This window comes from Ciconia boyciana, chromosome 5 (assembly GCF_034638445.1).
Source record: "Ciconia boyciana chromosome 5, ASM3463844v1, whole genome shotgun sequence".
Classification (NCBI taxonomy): Eukaryota; Metazoa; Chordata; class Aves; order Ciconiiformes; family Ciconiidae; genus Ciconia; species Ciconia boyciana.
Genome location: NC_132938.1, coordinates 31,168,373 through 31,190,515, shown reverse-complemented (window position 1 = coordinate 31,190,515; position 22,143 = coordinate 31,168,373). Strand labels below are relative to the sequence as shown.

Genomic DNA, 22,143 nt, shown 5'->3' with positions numbered 1-22,143 from the left:
TTTCTAGACTCATGAGAAATTAGGTACCACATCCCTAAATGCTGTGTAACTTGAATCTTAAGTTGCCTTTTGCAAATGGGGATGGGTCTGATTCTGTCTCAGACCAGCATTTCATTTTATTAAGGCCACCAGGACAAATGGGTGGCTTGCTGGGAAGCGATGGGAGCAATTCTGCCACCTCTTTACAGCCACCCCAAGATCCTGAGAAACAGCAGCGCTTGGACCCCGCTCCTCAAACGGTCCTGCCCTTGGCCATCTCAGCCAAAGGAGGAGGTCCAGGTCCTGCTGGGACCTCATCACTTCTCAGCAGAGCCAGGAGAAGGCAGTGGCATTCAAACAGTTCACTGCGTTATTGCATTTCTCATTCTCATTACACATCTAGCCTTGTGCTGGCTGCTGAGTGCTTTAAACAGCAGCGCACTACATACTTTGTGGAGGGGTGATAGCAAAGGGAAATTTGCAGTGTAACTCAAATTTATCAATTGAAGCTCCAGCCAGCCAACATTCAGAGTTGGCATTTGATGCAGCACTGCACTCCAGGCACTACTAGCTAGAGAAACAAATAAATGCCAGCTGGCTTACACAGCTAGGATGGGAAATGCTCATCTGACTGCGCTCTGACTGAGCCAAAATGGTTTTGTATCCTGCTTCAGAGCCTCCCTGAACTAAAGGTGTAATTGGTTTGCTGCCATGTACCACTTCGATAAGAGAAAACCCACACAAACCAGGATTATCAGCCCCAGAAACAAAAGAGGTCCCCACCAGCAAGCATTTCATATGGCAAAACTGCCGGCGGGTAAATGTTAACAGTGTCAAGAAGAATCCTTGTGCAATCCAGATTGCTAAAAGGACATATAGCATTAGCTTCTAAAGTACTGAGTATCCTGAATATACTTGTAAACAGGAAGGCATTGAAGTAGGCTGGTGCTTATGAGTCAGAGGGAGACAAAGTCACAGTGGTGGTCTGTTAACAACTCAGATCTGACAAATCCTATTTAGGCACATAATTAAAGTCTGAGTTGTAATAAAATAGTTCCATTAAATATCCACCCTCCTCTAATTTTCAATTAGCAACATGAATTTAATTAAAGGATATCATTCCTGAAACAGAAATTTTTGTGCTGCTTCTTTCAAGAATTAACATCAATTCTTTCTCTGTGATGGGAGAACTAGAGGGGGGTGTTTCTTAAAATATATCAAACAAAAAACATCTTCAGTTTTGTTCTCCTGTATTTGGTGCACAGCTACCTCCAAGAGAGGGATGTCTTGTGGATTTAAAGCACTATCTGGATAGAACATTAAAATTGTCTATAATCATTACACTTTCAATTGATATAAATGACAGATTGGGCCAGCCCTGAAGAAGTAATTACTGAGACCCATATGACCTCCAATGCAAGGATAACAAAGCAAGAAAGCAGAAGAGGAAGGAAGAAGGACAGTAGCCACAAAAATAAGTTATGCAGTTACTCAGCACTGATATATGCACATCGTGGATTAATACTTTAAAAAATAATAAAACTACATAACTACTTGCAGATTTCCCTTGGCCTCTACACATAAGTGTATACATGTCTTGCAAGTAAAAAATCCTAATGCGCTTCTCATGGGTGCCTTAGCAGAAGTGAGTGTTGAAGAGGAAATTCAATGCTGGAAGAGGCCGCCTAAGCCATGTAGAGGTGGGCACTGCACACGGGGCATGCAGGGAGCTGGAACAGAGGTGCGGGAGACACTACCAGAAGGAGCTCAAGGCTGACACCACTGTCGGGGAAGAAGGGGGTGTGGTAGGAGAACTGAGGAGAACAGACAGGTACAGAGAGGCTCTGGGCTTCATGGCCGTGAGTTACATCACAAATCCCGGTAGCAGAAACCTCAGAGTTGTCCTTAATCATCCTTCTCCCCAGAGAAGGATGGGATTAGCCTCTTAGAGTAAACTTACCAAGCACTAACCCATCTCGAGGAAACTCCCATCTGGAGTCATAAGGCAGTTGCATTGGGTCCACATAAATGTATTCGTGGCCATCAGGGCTGATAGACTCAATGACTCTCCATCTTATCTCATACCTTGGCTTCTGCAAAGAACATTGAATACAAAACCAACCATTAGTACTGTGCCTGACTTCAGAGCAGGTCAAAACCCAGCAGGGCTCAGCATCCAAATGGAAATACTTTTCTACATTACCTGTTTCCATATGATGACCAGGACAATCAGTGAAATTATCACAATCACTAACAGCACTAAGACTGCAGCAGCCACTGTTAGTTCTGATCGCAAGGCTGTGGAGTAAAAAGACAGACCATATTTTCCTCCTGAGCCACAAGGAACATGACACACACATAAGACACCCACCTCCCCTACCATCACAGTTCCTGTGTCCTACAGATGTGGCAGGAGTAGTTCCTGGGGCTGGTGACTGTAAAGTCTTTCCAAGCCCAGAGCTGCTCTGCCTTCCTGTTTCAAAACCAAATGCAGAGATTTTTCTAGAAGAACACCCCATAGCCAGTGGCCATAAAATGATAAAATGAATCATGGAACCACATAATAAGTGAAAAACAGATGCACCATAAAGACCTGTAGAAAGCCTCATCCTCAGATGTCCCAGGGCGGAAAAAAATCAATTTTAATTTATTTTTATCTGCAACAATTCATTTTTTTTTCTATTAAGACTGAACTGGGGTGTGTTAGAGAGGGGTTGAACTGGCTGCTGTAATTTCACAGAAGGACAAAGCAAACTCACTGGGAGCCACAAGCTTCAGTTCCCGAGTAACAGCACCAAGGTCATTCCTTGCCACACATCGCACAGCCAGGGTTTCCTCTACCTTCTGGAAGGTCACCTGGCTTTCCACCATGTTTTTCTCATCCAGGTGGGCTTCCACGTGTATATCAGAGATATTGTTAGTCAAAAGAGTCCATGACGTGTCATTGCTGCACCTGCAGAGAAGAGTAACAGGGGAAACAGGAGTTGGGCATAGGTATGGATAAAGAAGAGTGAACAGAATAGCAATCACCTTTCCCTGTTCCTTCTGACAATGATCATTTTAAAGACCAGAAATGCTTAAGACCACCTCTGTGAAAAGCCTACATCTTTCTTCCCTCGGAATAATTGGCCTTATGATCTTCATTACTGCTGCCACTTTGAGGGCCTGACAATGCAGCCCAGCAGGTCTGGTATAGATAGACCTTGGTGTCGCTACGTATCCCATAGACTTATTGTACTTGATGGATCTCTATTTATCCCTGAATCCTTAGTGCTGTACAAGGCTCCCTGGGGCAGGGCTAGGAGGACAATCGTCCCACCAGGCAGCAAGAGATTTTAGCACAATCAGAGCGGAACACACCTGGCAGGTGCCCAGGGCTCCTAGCCTTCTTCCATGCATGGTCTCCCAGGGAAGACCATGGATAACCTCCCAGGGAAAACCCTCCCTCCCAGCAGCCACAGAAGGAGCCAGTCTAGAACTAGCAAAAATGGGAGTAATTATTCCACATGTCTAAAATACTTTGAAGGTGAAAACTATAATTAGGGGGGGAAATAACTACAAGTGAAAATTTAGAAGCATGCAAGATTGTTAATGAGGCAGACAGAGCTGTCTGTGAAATGATAAGAACTCCCTGGTTGGAGGGACAGCTACTCCTTGAGATCCTTACTCAAACTGGGACTGTGAAATCTGCTGAGTTCGCTTATTGAACACAAAGTTTTTATGAGAGAAACCTTCTGAATAGATGCATTGTGTCTTCTACAGGATGCAATAGGAAGGGCACTGACAACTTCTCTTGAAATATAAGTAACATGCCTCTAAAAAGAAAAAAATTATCTATAGCTTACTGGCCCTCGATGAGAAAAACGTGGTACGGTAACTAATAAAGTTAAGCTAATCAAGGATGCAACAACTCATATTTTAGATAACAAAGAACCCGCTTTTCTTACTTTTTAATGTCCTTGCAAACCAGCCATTCCACGTCAGGAAGCGGGGTCCCCTCTGCCAAACACCTCACCGTCTGCCCCCCCGCAGAGCCATGGTGATCGTCCACGAGGTCTAAGATCAAGGCTGGAACTGGGAAGGAGACAGGATTTTCTTAAAATACTCATCAGAGTCTATACATGCAGCCTGAAATTTCAAATAAACCAGGACAGGTATTGTTTGGCCGACAGCTTAGTGACAGCTAGAGACTCGGTCTCATCCAGGAGGTCCTTAACTTCTGTAGGACAGAACAGATCCTAGGCTAGAGCCATGAAAAGGAAGTGCTGCGGTTATGCCACGTCCTCATGTCATACTGAATGAGCTATCGTCCCCGCTGTCAGCTGGAATAACTTATGCAGGAGGATAAAGTTTCTTTTTGGCTCAAGGCCAGAGTCAAAGTGAAAGCCAGGATCAGGGTACAAGAGCTCCAAGGACTCGGCACGCACGCACTCCTCTGGACACCCTGGTTCACGCCTTTCTTATCTCAATACACCAGGGAATCCAACGTGTAAGTGGATCAAGTCTTTGCTGTGTGCCATCAGTTCTGGTGGGCAGGGCTTTGGGCCTCCTTACCTTGTATTAGCAAGGAGAAGGTGTATCTTTTAATCTCATCTTCATTTTCAGCAACCAAAGTATAGTATCCACTGTCTTCTTCCTTGGCCCGGATCAGTTTTAATATACTCTGAAACCTGCAGAAATGACAGGTTTTGCTTGTATTTTTAGGGCAGGCATAAAAAAATTCACTTTGGTGCAATATGTAATCTGGGTATGTGGAGATTATAATGTAGTGACATTTGGCATTTCTAGCATGCCTTTACACGAAAATCATTACTCAAATGGTAAATAACTACCAAAATATAACTGAGAAACAAGCGAGCATAGTTATATTTTGCAGGGATCCGACAAAGCCCCTGATATTATTGGAAATAGCTAGAAATTATTGGCATGGAGACATGTTGGAGGGACTGAAGAGGTTTAGCACTCAGAAACTGAGATTTCTATGGTTTGGAGGGGTTGATGTTATGAAGGGAATAAGAAGAGGCAGATTAGGAATCACCCTTCAGAGTAGAAAACAAATAAATTATTTTTAAATGCCACTGAGGAAGAATCAACAAACTGCGGTGGAAAGAGAGAGCAGGAGCAGTGCCCAGGTTTCTGGAGGAGAAACTCAAATCAACATAGCAAAGTAAGGGTGAGAAGAATATTTTTACCTTGTTTCCTGGACTTTGTTTGAACTAGTAACAATCTCAGTAAGATTTTCAATCAGAGTCACATTATCCTTCAACCAGTACATTTTTGGAGCTGGGTATGCCTGCACATCGACGACAAAATTTTTTACTTCGTGTAGATTGACAGCTTCCAGAGGGCTAAACTGAGGCTCCAGGTGAACAAACCCTTTGTCTGTAAATGAAAAAGCCTTGTGTAAACAACGCTGTGCAGCATTTTTCAAGAATGGTGTTTTCCAACACATTAATAATTTTTGGACACTAAAATCAGACTATACCATGAACTGTAATGACTACTTTCTTATTTTCCTTAACCTCCTTGGTTGCATGCCGAGCAGTACATTCATAATCCCCTGTGTCTTTCACTGATGCCTCGGGAATGGTCAAGGTGTAAACCAGCTTCTGCGATGGGACTTTGATATCATCAAGTTTTATCAGACCTTTTTCTTTCTGTAGTTTGGAGAAGGAAAAAAAACCTTACTTAAGTAACTGAGCTGAAAGCACACCATTGAGGATCTATGATGCCACTGGAGTGAGAGCAACTCTCCAAACCCTATATGGCAGAAGACTTGTTTACTCAGTCAGGGATGTATTTTTCAGCCACAGGCACAAAAGGTATGTCTATAAAAATACACCCTTTTGGGGGCAGGCACAGAAGGGTGAGGAGGTTGAGAGCTCATATTTTGTTCACTCGAAACAAAATACCATTCAAAATTTGGGTGAGCAGCCTGAAAGAGTGTTTTGCTGCTTATGCACTACCTTATCCTCAGACATAAAAGCTGTGGGGTTTTATTTTGAATTTTATTTGTTCAGTTCCCATGCAATAGGGTGAATCTTTATCCCCTCCACTGGACAAAGGTAACCAGTTGCTAGATGCTACGTTCTGCTTGCTCTCAAAACAAGAATAATTTATTGGCAAGGAGAAGACTGCTGTGCGTAAAAGGATGGTGAGAATGGCAGACCATGTTATCGTGAGAGGCTGGAACAAAAAATATGCTGGGGATAGTTTTGAAAGGTGGCATATAGCAAAGATTATAACGTGTAACTTGGAAAATAGAACAAAACCTTCTCAAATCATTTTTCCTCTTGGGCTCTTAACTTACTTAAAAAAAAGGTGGGATTTGGGGCCACAATTACATAGTGACTTCAACTACTCCATCCCCTCAGTGACCAGACTTTTTACATGGGATACTCTGAAATTCTCCATTGACTGGAACTGGCTCTAACCACGTTTCACTGAATTAAAAATTTCCACTGCAGAAGGATGTTAAGCCAGTTTGAAAATTTCTGAGGTTCTCCAAAAATCTTAAGATTTTCTTACTAGGTGGTTCTTATTAGTGAGTAACTACACTGACTGTAGGAGTCATTTTAATTAACACCTGCATAATGAGGAACAATTAAGTCTATGAACTTGATTATTCATTGTTCTCTATTATGCTCAAGAATCCAGGGTTTAAGAGAGCCATTTTAGAGGTTCAGACCTCCAGCAGCAGAGCTCTATGCAGATGTCCAACACATTCCTAGATCTCTCTATTTCCACAACACTTCTTTTTTTGAACCAGCACAAGACCTGAGAGACAGCATTCCTCCCTCAGAGGCTGGACTCCTGGTCACACCTCACCTTCCTCTCATGCTTTGCATACTTACTAACAGCAAACTCTAACTTTTGGGACTGACTTTCTTTTGTGGTAACCTAAAAGTAAAAGAAATTACTTTGTTTTCTCTCCTCAGCTGTCCTCATTCAGAGAAGAGAAGACTATTTTACAACCCCACCTTCTTCCCCAATAAGTAACTACAAACATTCAAACAAAAAAAATATATATTTACCACTTTCCCAGGATAATTCCACTGTAAATTAACCACCTCATTGTCAAAGACCACACAAGTCACTACAATGGTCTCGCCTGTTTTGTAGACAGTTTTAAGAGCTTCAATTTCAACTGGCAGCTGTGAAGTAGCTAAGAGAGGAGAGAGAGAGAGGATTTATTTTAAAACATTATGCAGTTTTCACATAGTGCAATTTCAGGGGGAGATTTCCATTTCACTTCCTCTGCTGAGGAATTACTTGGAAAATTCAGTGAAAGTACTACTGTTATACTGATACAAACTTTGTGTATTTAAAGCATGAAGTGTACAGGCATTGAGTTCAATCCCACAAAGAATGATCTATGCTTAAATTGTCAGTTAGAAGTTCCTATCTCAAACGCCCTGTGAAAAGGCACTCGGTGTAAAAGCAATTTCCCATTTTGCTAATCAGTCTCTGAGAATCCATTGCTGGCCAATAAAAACCTTGTTTTCAAAATATTTGAATTATGCTACTTTTCAGACTACCCAAGGTCCTGCAATTTGAAGCCACTGGGAAACACCAGTCTTTTAAGTTACGTTTCGGCAAACAGGATGAAAATATACAGATTACAGAAGACTTTTCTTGCAACCATTTGGGAGAGGAGATAAAGTTAAGGACACTTTATTCTCATCAGAATTGTACGTAACTGCTAAGTAAAGTAGCAACTAAATAACTAGCAATACTGCCACAGGACCAAGGAGCTCATCATCAGGGAAGTATCTCATATAACTCTGGGATGCTGGTGCTAATATGGCAGTGTAAAGAAAGAACTGGGCTGAACATTATTACTTTTTTTTTAAAATGAACAAAAATAAATACCTCTTAAAATATAGATGAGGAACTCATCGGACTTGAACTCCACACCTTTAACCGTTGTTTTGCACGTATATGAGCCCGCAGGGAAATTCCCTATGAAGCCTTGTTTGCTGTCATAGAAAGCATAGACAGCCTTGTCTAAACTGTTAATTAAAGTCACGTCAGCATTTGGGTCACTTGTCCGACAAGGGATAACGGTGGGATCACCTTCTTCTACTAGGATGAACTGGTCTTCTGGTATAGAAGGAACAAAAGGCATGTCTGGGTCTGTAAAAAACAAGAGGTTAATCAAGCACTATCTTGTTTCTAGTAAGTCCACGTACAAGAACTGGATATCAATGACCACTTACAGATCGTAACTGAAACTAGTACAGTTCATTACTCCACTTTTTCAGAGGTAGGGCATGGTAATTGCATGCAGTATCTTGTTTTTGCTATTTGATGTGATGTGTAGTGAGGCATTTGACCTAAGCACTGAACAGGAAAGGGCTTGGGCTTCTTTGTGACAATTCAGGATGCAGAACAAAAAATACAAAAGATCGCCCCCCAAAAAACCACTAAGCGTTATTACTGCCCTTAGACCTGGTTCTGAGATACTCCTACAGTGAGGGCAAAAGGGCACTAAGGGACAAAAAGCAAGAAAATCACTACTGGGTGTGAAAACATTAATGCAATTGCTGGGGACTAAAGTAAAGACAAATTCGCTTTATCATAGACAACTCCATCAAGATATTTGTACAGCAAAGATCTTAGGGAAGAATTCAGACTTAAACACCCTATTTTTATGACACAAGATTTTGCACTTAGGTGCAACATTCACTGCACAGAAAAATTTATTAAAGATCCTGCCTTTTATTGGCACAAATCACTCGTCTTCCTCAGATTTTTTTTCTTTTGGTAATAGCAGCTGTCCCTTAGCCACTATATAAGCAAGGGAAAAAAAATAAAAAGACGAAAAAACCCAAACACTTTCAATGTCAAAAAGTAGAAATTAGTTTCATGTTGTTTATGTTGAACACCACTAAAGCCACATTTCATCAAAAATAGTACAAGGTACTTATCTTCATGCATTTCTAACATGTCCAACATTACAGTTATGAGACATAGTTAATTATGGTCACAGCATGTGGTTTTCAAAATATGGTATTCAACCAGAAAAAAGCAAACAAACACCTGGTAGTTTTATTTCTTTTAAAGTCAACAAAACACAGGCCAGCTTTCCTATCCGGCCAATCCAAAGTCTGAGTTTAAAACATAATTGCATAACATATCCAACTTAAAAAGCACAGCCCTCAAATTATCTCCGTTTGGCCATTTGGAATAAACAAATAATCCCTGCTAGCCTGAAGCTTCTGTGTGAAGCTTTATAACAAAATTTAATAAATAGCAATCCAAATCCCTCCAACAATAGACTTTCTGCTGCACTGGCAGGCTCTTTGTAGCAATATTCCAAACACAGCGCTCCGTCCCAAACACGCTGCCAACTCATGTATTCATTTTCCCACTGTAATTTAAAACAGAAACAGGATTCACCTAGTTTGGTTTTCTGTGTGCTGTTAGTGAAAATAGGATATTGTGTGAAGTCTCAACGTAATCCTCCTTGGCTAAAGTGGGTTGCTGCCACCCATTGCCCTCCTAATTCATTGCAGGAAAAACAATTGTAAAGACAAAGTTTATAGTGGAAACAGAAACATTCTCTATAATTTGGAGAAAAGGATATGTTTCTGCATTTATGACATCTTGATGGTTAGCGAGTGGAAAAAATTACAGGGTGTCTCTGCCCTGCAAATCTGGTAGGCTGATGTCTAAAGGCATTTAAAAACCAAACCAAAAAGCCCTCTTGAAGAAATCTTCAATTTCTTGCATTTATATTCCTTCACTGAGTGAGTTACAAGACTGCTTAACACCAACAACATCTTCTGGTGATTTGGTTAGAGCTGTTTGGAAATTGAGATACATGTGCCAAAGCCTGCAGCCTCTGTTGAAGCATCATCTTGTTGCAAGAATGAATCCAAACACTTTACATTTGTTGTGGGAAATGGAGAAAAAGTCTTGGAAGAATCACTGTCCTTGAATCACACATTGTGAACTGCAAAAACTTAATGCCACTGCAAAGTTGCCTTTAAAACAAGTCCCGTTAGTGCCTCCTGACTTTTTCCAGTTCCACAGTCTTCCCTGCAGATTCAGACATCATCTTCTTTACAACTTACTGCAGTTTTGCAGGATGATTTGCAACCTCTTCTCTCTTTCGTTTCTTCTTCAAAATATTTACTGCAAATCTACTGGCTTGATCTTTCCTGGCCCTGCAGTTGTGCCACTCATCCCCTGAACCCCAGCCAACGCCGAGGAAACATCCAGACAAGGCTTTACAAAGGCAGTCAGCTGTGACTCAGCCTCTGCTGCCTATCTCAGCTACAACAATAAAAATCTTCATCCCATGGACAGCGTGGAAAGCCTTTAAATGCCTCTCCAGTCGGAACAAGGGGATGGGAGGGCAAAGCTGGGGGTAGATACTTCCGAAAAGAAGGGATGCCATTTCTTCTGGGACCAACAGGTTTTCCACCACTAAAGAGAAAGGCGGCGCAGAGCCTGGGAAGGCTTTGCTTGCTTTGAAAATTACAGGGCACTGCATACAGCACCATATTTTTAATCTTGCGTCAGACTGGCCAGCAGTAACACTTCTCGTTTCACCCCGCCTTGTGACAGCCACCCCCACCAAGACGTCTCCATTGCTTTACACTTCCCAGGCCCTGTGCACACATGAGCTTTTTCCACTTCTCAGTTCAAGCCTAATGCAGGTTAAGAATGAGATATGGCCTTCCTCATCTGGCGACTGCTTTAGTGCCAGACATGGCACTGGTTTGGTCAGTACACGTCCCAAAACATCCACCCAAGTCACCCCTGAAAAGACCGACATTGGTGTTAATCCCCACCCAGGGCCAGGCAAACCCGAAGGCTGGACATGCTCCCACAGCTGAGCTGAGGCTTACGCTAGCCACCATGGTCTACTACCCAGCTCCTGGTGGTCAGAAGACCTCAGCTCTATTCACCCCTCTTCTTGAGAACTACAACTCTTACCGAAAAAGTGAAAACCAATAGAAAGAAAGAGAAACATATCCATAGACTCACAGCGCCTGGTCTTGATTTACACGTTAGGAAACAGCCCTGGGGTCATTTATCTTTCTCTGACAGCAAATTGCCACCAGCAATATGCTGCTTCTGAATATCCATGGTTCAGCCCTCCCATCCAAACCTCCGGGTACGGCTGTGGCATCCCCTGCTTACCAGGCACATAGATGTAGATGTCCTTCCCTTCCACTTCCCCATCCTCCACTTGAGTGTGGTTATAATAGCAAACATACAAGCCTGTATGAGCGGCTGAGGCATTTCCTACTTCGAGCACCGTCACGAAGAGGCCACTGTTGTTTTCTTCATGTCTAATGTCTATCCTGTGGCTTCCCTCGGTCACTGGGTACTGCCAGCTCACTTCACTGTCTCCAGAGCATTTGAGTGTGAAATTGGAATTCAGCCGTACCACCATTTCATTCCTATTGGGAACAATAGTCGGCAGAGGAAGCTGGCAAAATGTTAGGAATGGTCCTGCAAAAAGACACGAATAAATAGCATATGAACACACAGAACAGCCTCAGCGCAAGGATGCAAAAGAAAGCAGAGTGGATCCAGAGCAGCTGTTTTTCTGACCATTTCAGACGTGCTGATGTCCCAGGAAATTTGCCCTTGTTAAAAACCAGAGCTTTTTCCAATGGATGGCAAACGGCTTCCCTTTGAAATGCTAAAGTGTTTGCTTGCTGACTTCTGTTTGTCAAATCAAGAGGTGAAAGACAGAGGTGAAGTTAGAGATGGCTCCCAGTCCACACCTCAGCTGCCCAACCCCAAATGTGGGCATGGCTCTGTTGCAGACCAGTGAATCCCACACCCTGGCTGCTGGGTCACGGGCATCTTACAGGTCCTTACAGTAATGGTCAGGAAACCAGCAGTTCTGTCAGCCTTTGAGTAAACTCACAACTGAAAGTTAGAAACCCCTTCCCAACACCAGCACCTGCATTTTACATCTGGCTTGTATTTCTGCAAAGGGCCGAAGCAGAGGCTTAGATCCAAAATTTGTGCATCAGGTCTACCTCTAGCCAAAATCTACAGGTTTATAGCCAAATAAAACTGTAATTCACTGAACTAGATGTTGTAGATGGCACTGGTTTTCAGATTCAATCTGCAGTTAGAGGCTCAGATTTGCAACCCTAGGTAATTTTTAGGTGGGCTGGTGCAGGTCCAACTCCCAGAAGGAAAATTAGAGGATCCACACCCTAAGCCCCACACTAAAAAACAGGGAATTAACCAGGAAAACAGATTCGCTGTTTCAGTCTATGAAATGACCCATACAGAACAGATAGGGTTGTCAACAATAAACAGCCATTTAGACCCACGGTGTGAAAGTGGGCTCTGTGCAATAAACTGGCAGCAGGAATCCAGACTGTCTTTGAAACCAGTTTCTCGCTTCTGCATGTGTTATCTCAGTCTACAGGCCCTTTCTATATTTGGCACCCTGTGGCAAACCCTGCCCTCCCCTCCCGGCACCATGCGCTCGGCAGATGTTGGGAGGCTCGGCAGGCAGTCCCGGCGAGTGCGGTTCGGTGGTGCGGCGTGGGAGGATGCGGGGAGCCCACACAGGCAGCCTCGCCTGCCCCACGCTGCTGGAGACAGCTGGAGGTAGGCAGGCTCACTTTCCCTGCGCAGGCAGACAAGCCAGGCAGAAGGTTACAGCAGCTGTAGGGGTGCCAAAGTGGCCGGCACAGGCTAGCAAAACTACCATCGTCTTGGTAGTTCTTGTCTTAGCCTACCAAAGGGACGGCCAGAAAAATCGAGCCTGTAGCCAGCTGACAAGCATTTGTCATTTGTTGTCATGGGCACAATGAAAGAAAGCTTAAATAATGATTTACAAAGCAGTAGGGGTGGAAGGGCTTAGAGGACTGCAGAACATTACCTGTGAGAAAACATCCCAGGATCAGGAACGTCCATGGGGAAGTACCCATAGCTACCAACAACTGAAACAGAAAGGAGAAGGCAAGAGGGAGACAGTTAATGGACTGACAACAGGAATGAGAGTTTGCAGGACCCCTCTCCTGCAGTGCTCTAGCACAGCTTCCCAGCGCTCTGCATGGTGCCACGGAGAGAAACGGCCTGGGGACCCCGGCTCGCGCCCGCAGCCCATTGAGACGTGACACCACCTCCCACGGGGTACGTGGGGCCACAGACACTTCCCCAGCACGGGGAATGCAGCTAAGGCACCATAACCCCTTCTCTCCACGGGCAGCGTAAGGAGCCAAGTCCTGGCGCATCCCTCTCTCAAACAGCCTGCAAGCAGCTCCGATGCCCGCTGCAGCCTCCGGGACTGAGCCCACAGAAACACCCCTGCACAGAGGCAGTACCCTCACAGACATCGGCGAGCATGCAATGGCTTCATGCAGTAAGTCCTGGCCTTTTAGCTGCAAGCAGCTTTTATGGGAGACAAAGCATATTTAAAAGCTACTTTTATTACAAATCGTACAATCCTGAGTGATATTTTTGTTTTGCCATTGTACGTATGTATATATATAGCTTACTGAATAGAATACAATACAATAGTGTTTATTGCTTACTTAGCAAGAATTCCCTTGATCGAGAGACATGCTATTTAAAACATATGCTAAAATTTTCTAATGGAATAAATCCACAACAGATTGTAGGCCAGCACTGCCATTCGCAGAGCATCTCTTCTCCCCGACAGTGTGGAGTCATAGATCACATGCGATAATTTTAGCTTTCAAACACATAATCCTAAGGCATCAGTCTTGAAGAGGCAGCAGTGGCAATAAACATCTATGTAATTTTTGAGCCATCTAATGACATTTCTACTTAAGATCCTCAAGCAGCCTGCTAGATAATTTCCAAAGGAGGAGCTCCTCCAAACCCTGCTCCCATTGAAATCAATGGATGTTTTGTTGGTGACTTTAATAGTAACTGGATTTGGCCCAAAGCCAATATAGATTTAAAAATGTCTGCACGGAAGAGCCCCTAATCTGAAACACAGACCAAGGAGTAAAATAAAGGATGATGTGCCAAGACAGGGACTACTTTTCAAAGGTTCTGCAGAGTTTCTATTCACCCTCTGATATTCAGCTCCTGATGCTGAGATAGGAAAGCACGTAGGTACATCCAGTTATTACAACTATGCCAGTGCCATATGGGAGTTAAATGTTTACAACATGCCAAGGAGTGTTTTTGAACCAGTCCCTCTTTCCTCCAGCAACGTGCGGCACAGACAGCATGCTTTTGCAAAGCAAAAAGTATTTGATGCGCGAATCAAACATACAGGTCTCAGAAGCAGGATTAGAAGACTTACAAACTACCAACCCCCAAAAACATGTACAAACAACTTCAGAAATTCAGCTGACAACATTCCAGCAGAGAGAAGGCATTTTGCCTGATTCTTCAATTAGCAATAATTGCCATGTGTTTATGTATCTGTCTCCCATTGATAACAGACTCTAGGACATCAAAGAAGTCCCTCAGTCTCAGCCTCCTTACTCATTTTTATCACATTTATATCCTGTAAATTTTTTCTGATAAAGTAACCCACTGTAAATCTTGAAAGACTTACCATGGTCTGCTTTATTGATCTGACTCCTAACCTCCAAGATCCACAAGACAATGTTACCCCACTGTCTGCCAAGTTTCCTTTTGCCTTGTCTCTCCGAAAAGGCGGATCTCGCCCCCCTTTTGTGTTGTTTTTGCAGACCATTCAGTGCAAGTGAGGCAGCACAGAAGGAGAAAACACAAAGCTAGCTCAGCTCTCGCACACCAGTCTGCAGAAGCTCTGCTGAAGTGGCCTTACCCTGTTGCAGAGCTGTGCATGTGAGTGAAGCGCCATGACTCTACTGACGTAAGTGCAGGTGATGGCATTTCCAAAGCACTACGTTGCTGTCTTGGTTGAGCTCCCATAGCAATCTGTAAGAGCTGAGTGCCTCAATCTACCGTTGCAGTTTAAAAGCACAAGGACTTAACTAAATTTGCGTTTTCCAGCTGGCTATTCTTTCACAACCTAGAGCTTTGATCTTTCCTCAATGACCTGTTAATCTCATCAAGACCCAGAGTAACACTTCCTCACTGTGAAAGACAGAATAATGTACTAAGGATTCACCATCATCTGTACTCAAAATCTATTTGAATTGGATTTAATTACATCGTGCATCTGACTTAAGCATGCTGGAGTCTCATCTCCAACGTATCCTCGCACATCAGTGCTGGAGTCAAGGTTTAATGCAGGTACAATTTCACACTTCTGGGCAAAAGAGAGTTTACTCATTCCCACAACACCCAGCAGGCATGCTTACTATGTTTTTGTTTATTTATGATCACCTAATTTTTTGCATGCACTTATTTGCCCTTTTTACCTTCCTTATGACAGACCAGCTCTCTTAGTCCTAAATCACCCAAATCTCAGCCCTAAATAAATACACCAGGTCCAGTTCCTAACACTGCTCCATCAAACCATAAATTGGTGTAACTTCACTGAAGCCAGTAGATTTATGCAAGCCAAAGCCCAGTATTGACAGCACACATACAACAGAAGTTTGAGCCAACCTTAATTCCTTGCATACCTTGAACATTGCTAGCTAAAATAGAAACATGGCCGTGTACAGTGAAAGCTACGTGATGCCATGAAGGGTTTGCCAAACTGTCTGCAGGGGAGGCTGATTGCCCAGGGTAAAACAGTCGTTGCATCTACTTTAACCGCTGGGTTTTGAAAGGATCTGACTGAAATTTTGATATCTCTCTTGTGTGCTTTAGTGATAAAAAGTCAGGAAAAGAACATCTGAAGAACTGTTATCAGCAAGGAGTCAATCTTCTAAACACTCACTGCCAAGCGCTGGCTTCCTACCAAGAAGGGTTTCATCGACTGCACTTAGAAGACAAAGTAAAATCAATATCCAGAAAGCTGATGGAAATACGTGTTTAGAAAATTATTTAGGAATATCCTAGGTGATTGCTCTACATAACCTAGAGAGAAAGCACCTTGGTGGACCAAGAAGAGCCAGTGGTATACATTTTTCATACTGCTGTAAATGAAACAAAGACCTCTTTCAAGACAGAAAACTAGCCCATCTACCAGAAGACTGAAGACTAACAGACTTATCTCCTGCCAGCTACCCAGTCACTACAGTTCATACTCTTGGCCACAGGATGGCAATGTTGATCCACATTAATGAGCCAAATTTCTTGTCGAGCAGAAGGAAGCGCTACTCTCCAATGTAGCTGATGGACTTTACACTGGATCTCCTGGATCCACTTAAAATTCAAATTTCTTATATTTCAATTTCATGCAAGTTCACCGATTTAAAAAAAAACCAAAACTGGTCTCTATTGGTCTGTATTTACATAAGGAATATGGCAGTAGTTGGATTGCAAATCTTGGCATGTAATGATGTGATTACCCTTGTTATGAGAGGGCTGGATAATTGCAGTGGTGATTTTGTCAGAGTGGCAGTCTGTCCTTCTGGGAAGACTGATCTTTTCCAGAAAGAGCTAAGGCTAGCCCTAGAAAAGGGGGGAACACTTCCTTCTTGTGCTATATGTCACTAGCTGAATGTAAATGTTCAGACAGGACCTCCTGAAACATTTCTTGGTTCTCAATTCCCAAACTGCAAACTCAATTCTCCGCAAGAGCAGAGCTACCCTGCAGTGCTAACAGGCGGGTTTCACCGGGGAAAGGCTCAAACAACACAAGAAAATTTCTTCAATTAAAAAGATTGGCATAAATGTTCTCCTAAAATGAGGCTTGTTCCATATCCCTTTACAAGTATTTGCACCCAGCATAGCCTGTATGCAGGAATAACCACACACCAAGACTAGCCCAGTGTTGGGCTCCTGCGGTGCACTTTGGGCTCTGCAGGACACACAGTCATGGCTGCTACCCAAGGAGCCTTCCAGTCAACCCTGATTCTTCAGCCTAACCCTCAAGGACAGACTCCACCAGTCTAGGAGCTAAAGGTGGGGGGAAATTTGCAAAATCTAAATTTCCCCACTCTGTCCAAAGAGGATTTTCAGACTGTCTCAGGAAACAGACAAAAAGATTGGCACTTCCAAGGAATACATCTCACTTAGGTTCTCAGGATCAGATCAAAGAACACCTCAGAGCCCAACTCAATTGCTCAGAAGCATTGCATGGAAAAACCAATCCATCTCTGTTGACCTCAGGAGCTAGGAAGCCTCGCTGTTGCAAACATTTCCCTTGGGTGCCCATGCAAAGCTTTATTGACTTGAAAGAGATGAGTCAAGCAGGAGAGCAAGGCAAGAGGGAGAGAAAGGATCGTTTGCTTGCTTGCTTGCTTGCTTGCTTTTTTTAAATTATCAGCAATTCTTGCCACCACCAGGAAAAATCACCTCTCAGAAGTCATTCCCTGGTCTCTAAGACAAGTGAAGCAAACATATTCTATTAAAATTTTTGGAGTTCACATGCAGAAGCAGTGCCATTGTGGCCATGATGATCTAAGGAAGCAAGCAAGGCGAGGATTGTACAAGGTTATACATTTCACCCTCATTTGTAGACCAACTGGTATAGTTGGAAATAACCAGCAAGGTCTGGGGTATGCAAGGCTTTTTCTGTCTGTATACATTGTACTCGAATCCTAGCTCAATACTGTAGTACTGCAGAGAGGTATTTTATTAAAATATTTATTACTTCCTGCTTTCTTGAAACCTAATACCTATATATTACTCTCACAGCCGCATGAAGATTTCCCCTACATCAACAAGAAAATAACAGCAAAGATGGCCCCACTGTCCGATGGCAGACAGACTGGCACACCTCCTGCCCCTTGGTGCCTGGAGAGGAGTACCAGGACAAGGGCTCTCATTTTAAAGCAGCAGGAGAGCGCCTGCAGGCTGGGAGAGCTGGTTTGCTTGTGGACTCCTAAATCCCAGTGCTTTGTGCAGTCTCATTTTTCTTCAAACTTTTTTTTTTTTCCAAGCTTTGAGGTTGGCTAAACCGCTGTTTAGCTGAGGGCCTTTCTAAAATGCTCTTTGTTAACTAGAAGCTACAACCGAAGTTCCTTGCTGGGAGATCTTTCCCTAGCGTTTCTAGACCCAGAGTTAAAAGTCAGATCTCCACAGTTCATATTTTGATCAGCCGATGACAGAGGAACCTTTGATGCCTGTCTCCTTGCTTTGATCCCGTCTCTTGCCCCATCCAGGGACACGGAGTTAAGGCAGCCGAGCTGGGACCCCAGCTGGGCTCTGCATCGGGCCTGGGAGATGCCGAGGGCGTCACAAGCCGCCCCCCTTCCCCGGTGCGCCCCGTCGGGGAGACAGCGGCCGCCTACAGCCAGCCGGGACCGGGGTGGGGATGGCGGGAGGGGGTTACATTCACACTCTCCAGCCCCCATCAGGCTGCAGGCCCTCGCCAGACCCTGCCTGCCCGCGGGGAGCCCGAGTGGCAGCCCCCGGGGAGAGGGGAAGCGGCGCTGCCGCGGCTCCCCCTGGTCCGCGGCCCCTCGGCGGAGCCCGACGGCTAGAGCCGCTGCGGATCAAAGGCTGCCCGGGACACCGAGCAGACCTAGCAGAGATGGCAACTCCCAGCCACTTCGCTGTTTGTCTGGGAAACAATAGGAAAGCCGTTGCCAAGCTGGAGCGATTTTTTGTTTTGTTTTGTTTTTAATGCGAGGTAGCCAGGAAAAAGAAAAGCGGGGTAGGGGAGATGGAGAGGGCCAGAGCGAAGCCGTGTTTCCCTCCGGGGCTGGCTAATTCTGCTGGCGCTGCCGCCCGGGGCTTCTCCTCCAGCCCCCTCCGTCGGGCGAGGCAGGGACCCCGAGGGCGCGCAGTCCGGAGAGGGGGCGGGAGTCTCGGCGGGGGGACAGACGTTGTGCCCCGGCTCGGAGCTGTGCGACAAGGCAAAGCGACGTGCCCGCAGCCCTGAGGACAGGTCCGTCGGTCCCCACTCGGGACGAGGCGATGCCCTGTCCGCCCCGGGCGTGCAGCCTTGGGCCCCGGAGGAGCGCCAGGGAGCTGGAGCATTTGCAAGAGACGCGCCGAAAATGCCGTCGAGGGGCGCTGGGAACGTGCCCCCGGCGCGGGCCGGAGCCAAGGCATCGCCCCCGCCTCTGCCCCGCAGCCGCCCGCCGGGATGCGGGCAAGCCCCGGGGGCTGGCGGCTGCGCCCCGCGGCTGCTGCTGCCTCGCTAGATCTGTCGCTGCTGGCTCCAGAAAAAGCTGTCCAAGTCCTGTTCTCTGGAACGGCTCCTGGGCTGCGGGATCCGCGTCCAAAAATGTTGAGCAATGCCGCGGACAGCCAAAAAGCCATTTCCTACTTGCTCTTAGGACTGTTCCAGGGGACTCCAGCCTGGCAGAAGCTGGCAAGTTTGCAACCTCCGCGCTTGACAAAATCCAAACGGTGGCCGCGAAGACTTTGCCCTCCCCCGGGGTAGAAGGCGGTGGGCTCCAGCAGTCCGGCGGGGCATGCGGCGGGGCTGGCGTTCCCGTTGCGAGAGGGGGCTGTAAGCTGGAAAGGCTCCAGGTACCAGTCCTGCCTAAATTCAGCATCTTCTCTTCCGCTGAGACGTGTAAAAAAAGACGGAGCGCGCAGGGATGGAGGTCGGGTTGCCCTGGGGGGGTTGTGTCTGTGCCCCCGCCCGGGGTCTCGGGGCAATTTAGGCTACCCGGAGTGAGGTGGGCAAGGGGGATCTGAAGAGGGGAAGGTGGTGAAAAACAAAGGGTGGGGGAAGGGACGGGAGAGCAGCGAGGCGAAGGCAGCAAGGGATGCGAGAAGAGGGGGAACCGCGGGGCGCGACCCCACCTTACTCTGTCGGTGCGCGTCGCCCCGTCCCCCGGGCGGGCACCGCCGCCGCCCGCGGAGCCCCGGCGGGTCGCTCCCGCCGCCGCGGCAGGAATGCGGCGCGGTGGCCCCCGCCGTCCCAATGTGTTTGTCATTAGCGCTGCCCGCGCTGCTCGCCGCCGCGCCCCGACGGCCCGCGGAGCGCCGGCTCCCCGCTCCCCTCCGCGGGGGCCGCCAGCGCCCGCCGCCCCCCGCCGCCTGCGCCCCGCGGGAAGGAGCCCCCCGCCCGGCTCCGAGCATCGGGGGGAAAGGAGAAAAAAAAAACCCAAGCCAAGAACAAATAAATAAAGGGGGGGGGAAGAAAAGAGAAAGAAAAAGAAGCGGGAGAAAAGGTGAAAAAAAGAAAAAGGTGGGGAAACCGCCCCTCACCTCTTACCTTCTCCTTTATAATCCGCAGCCCCAGTCCTGCAGATTGTAAAATATCCAAAATATGTCCACGTCTTTTGTGACTTTCCCCGCTCAGCCGCGCTCTTTCCCTCCCGCTCGCCCTCCCTCCCGATCCGACTGTAATGGTCTCACAAACCGCGTCCCGTAATTGATTCAATGTTATAGTCCATCCTTCCAAAACTAATCATTTGCTTTAAGTAAATAGCTGTCAGGAAATGAAGCCCCCCTCCGGCCCCTTCAGAATAAGAGCCGCCCTGGCTCGCCCGGCGCCCCCAGCCCCGCGGCCGGAGGCGGGCGCGCCGGCGGGAGGCTCTTACGCAGGCAGGGGGGCCAGTCTCTGCCTCCAGATTTCACCAGCCTTGCAGGGGAGGGGGGAGGTTAGCCATATGGCAGGGGCGAGGGGGAGGAAAGGGGGAAGCGGAGAGTTTTGCACTGCAGGGGGAGAAAATAAAAAAAAACACACCCAACCCAACAAACTTTCATGAAAACTCCGAGTGCTCCCAATTTCATGAATGAGCCTTCCCTCCTCAGACCCTCCAGGACGGTGGGTCGGGCGCCGGGCTCGGTGTCCACGGTCACAGTGTGAGTTTATGGATGGGAGTTTGATCTGGAAACGAATTTGCGGCTTCCTCGTGTCTTTTGTACATCACTGAGCCTGGGCTCGGGCTAGAGAGCTGGATGGACGGCCGTGAGCCAGCCGGGAGCAGGAGGCACTGAGAGAGAGGGGGAAAGACGAATCACTAACATTTATGAATGAAAGACACAACGAAAGGTAACCTTCGCCAGGAGCCAGCCCTCCCAAACCCCGCTGCTCCGACGGGACCGGGAAAGCTCTTCTCTTCCTCTCTGCCTTTGCTTTCCCCAGCGCAAACAAACCCCAGTAATAACCACGCCGGGGGCACGGCGAGGGCCGGAGGTGCCTGCGGAGGCGAGGGCAACGCACGTCCGAGTCCGTCCTGTTTGAACACGCTCCAGACGGAGCTTTGATCCCCGCCGGGGAGCCAGCACCGGGTATCTCTGCTTTGTTGGCCGTCGCTATCTGCTGGCGATAAGGGGTGGCCGGGGGAGCTGCCGGGGAGCTGCCCTCGCAGCCCTTCTGCTGCAGGCTCCGTGCGGAAAGGGGCGAGCGGGGCCGGCGGGGCGATGCGGCGGCCGCGGGAGAGGGGGCACTGCAGCCCCAGGAACGGAGCGGCGCGGGAGGCCCCTGCCCGCCTGCCTGCCTGCCTGCCTGCCCGCCGGCCCGCCCGCCTCCTGGGGAGGCCACCGGCCCGAGAGCTGCGCCCCGGGGCTTCTCCCGCTTCCTCCCCTCCCGAGCCTGGCCCTCCTCTCCCTGCCCCCCGCACCTCTTTTTTCCTTTTAGTATTAAACAAAAGGAAAGTTTGTCCTCAAAGTCAAGCGCCAGGATCCGGTGGTTTTTCTCTTTCCTAAGCGAAGGAGAATTAAGCCTCTGAAGCGAAGATGCCCGGAAGGGAACAGGGGCAGGACCGAGAACCGACTCCCGTGAAAAGCGCGCTCAGGCTGAGGTGCCCCTGGCTGGGCTGGCAGGGTCCCGGCGGTGCTGCCGGCCCTCTGCACCCCTTCCACGAGTGCACCCTGAGCTCGGGTGAGCGCACAGCCCCGCTATTGCTTCCACATGTTCCTCCAGGAAATCATCGGAGTCAGATCTGTGAGCAGCCCCTGGTCGGAACGCTAACAGGATACCGTAATGCTTGTGAATAAACAACAGGCTCCCAGTGAGTCAAAAGCATGGCAAAACCCCAAAACAACCCAGGAAAAAACCCCACTGCACCCCGGAACTCTCCGCGTGGGGGGACGAGCGCACCCAGCAGCCTGAACCCCTTAATTTGTGGAGGGAAAGGTCCTATCATGACTTGGCTGGGAGCTGCGGGCCCTCGCAGATGAAACCCCACGAAGATGTGCGGTTCAGGCCGGCGGCAGCAACCGCCTGTGAGCTCCGAGGCCGTCCCGCCCGGCCCTGCCGGGCTCGGCCGTGGTTTACCGGCGCGACCGTATCTGGTCGAACGT

At 47.2% G+C, this 22,143-nt stretch overlaps 1 protein-coding gene across 1 annotated transcript in view; it reads right to left on the bottom strand.

Moving 5' to 3' along the window:
• The window catches only part of PDGFRA (platelet derived growth factor receptor alpha), a 35,194-nt gene extending 15,058 nt beyond the window's left edge, over positions 1–20,136 (bottom strand). Inside the window, exons 1-12 of the mRNA XM_072861486.1 lie at positions 20,108–20,136; positions 12,848–12,908; positions 11,134–11,448; positions 7,852–8,115; positions 7,014–7,144; positions 5,465–5,636; positions 5,172–5,361; positions 4,534–4,649; positions 3,927–4,053; positions 2,739–2,932; positions 2,183–2,277; positions 1,940–2,072 (exon numbers count right to left, since the gene is read on the bottom strand). Coding sequence (XP_072717587.1) covers positions 1,940–2,072; positions 2,183–2,277; positions 2,739–2,932; positions 3,927–4,053; positions 4,534–4,649; positions 5,172–5,361; positions 5,465–5,636; positions 7,014–7,144; positions 7,852–8,115; positions 11,134–11,448; positions 12,848–12,896 — 1,786 coding nt within the window. The 5' untranslated portion in view covers positions 12,897–12,908; positions 20,108–20,136. The remainder of the gene's footprint in view (positions 1–1,939; positions 2,073–2,182; positions 2,278–2,738; positions 2,933–3,926; positions 4,054–4,533; positions 4,650–5,171; positions 5,362–5,464; positions 5,637–7,013; positions 7,145–7,851; positions 8,116–11,133; positions 11,449–12,847; positions 12,909–20,107) is intronic.
• Positions 20,137–22,143: the final 2,007 nt, after the last annotated feature.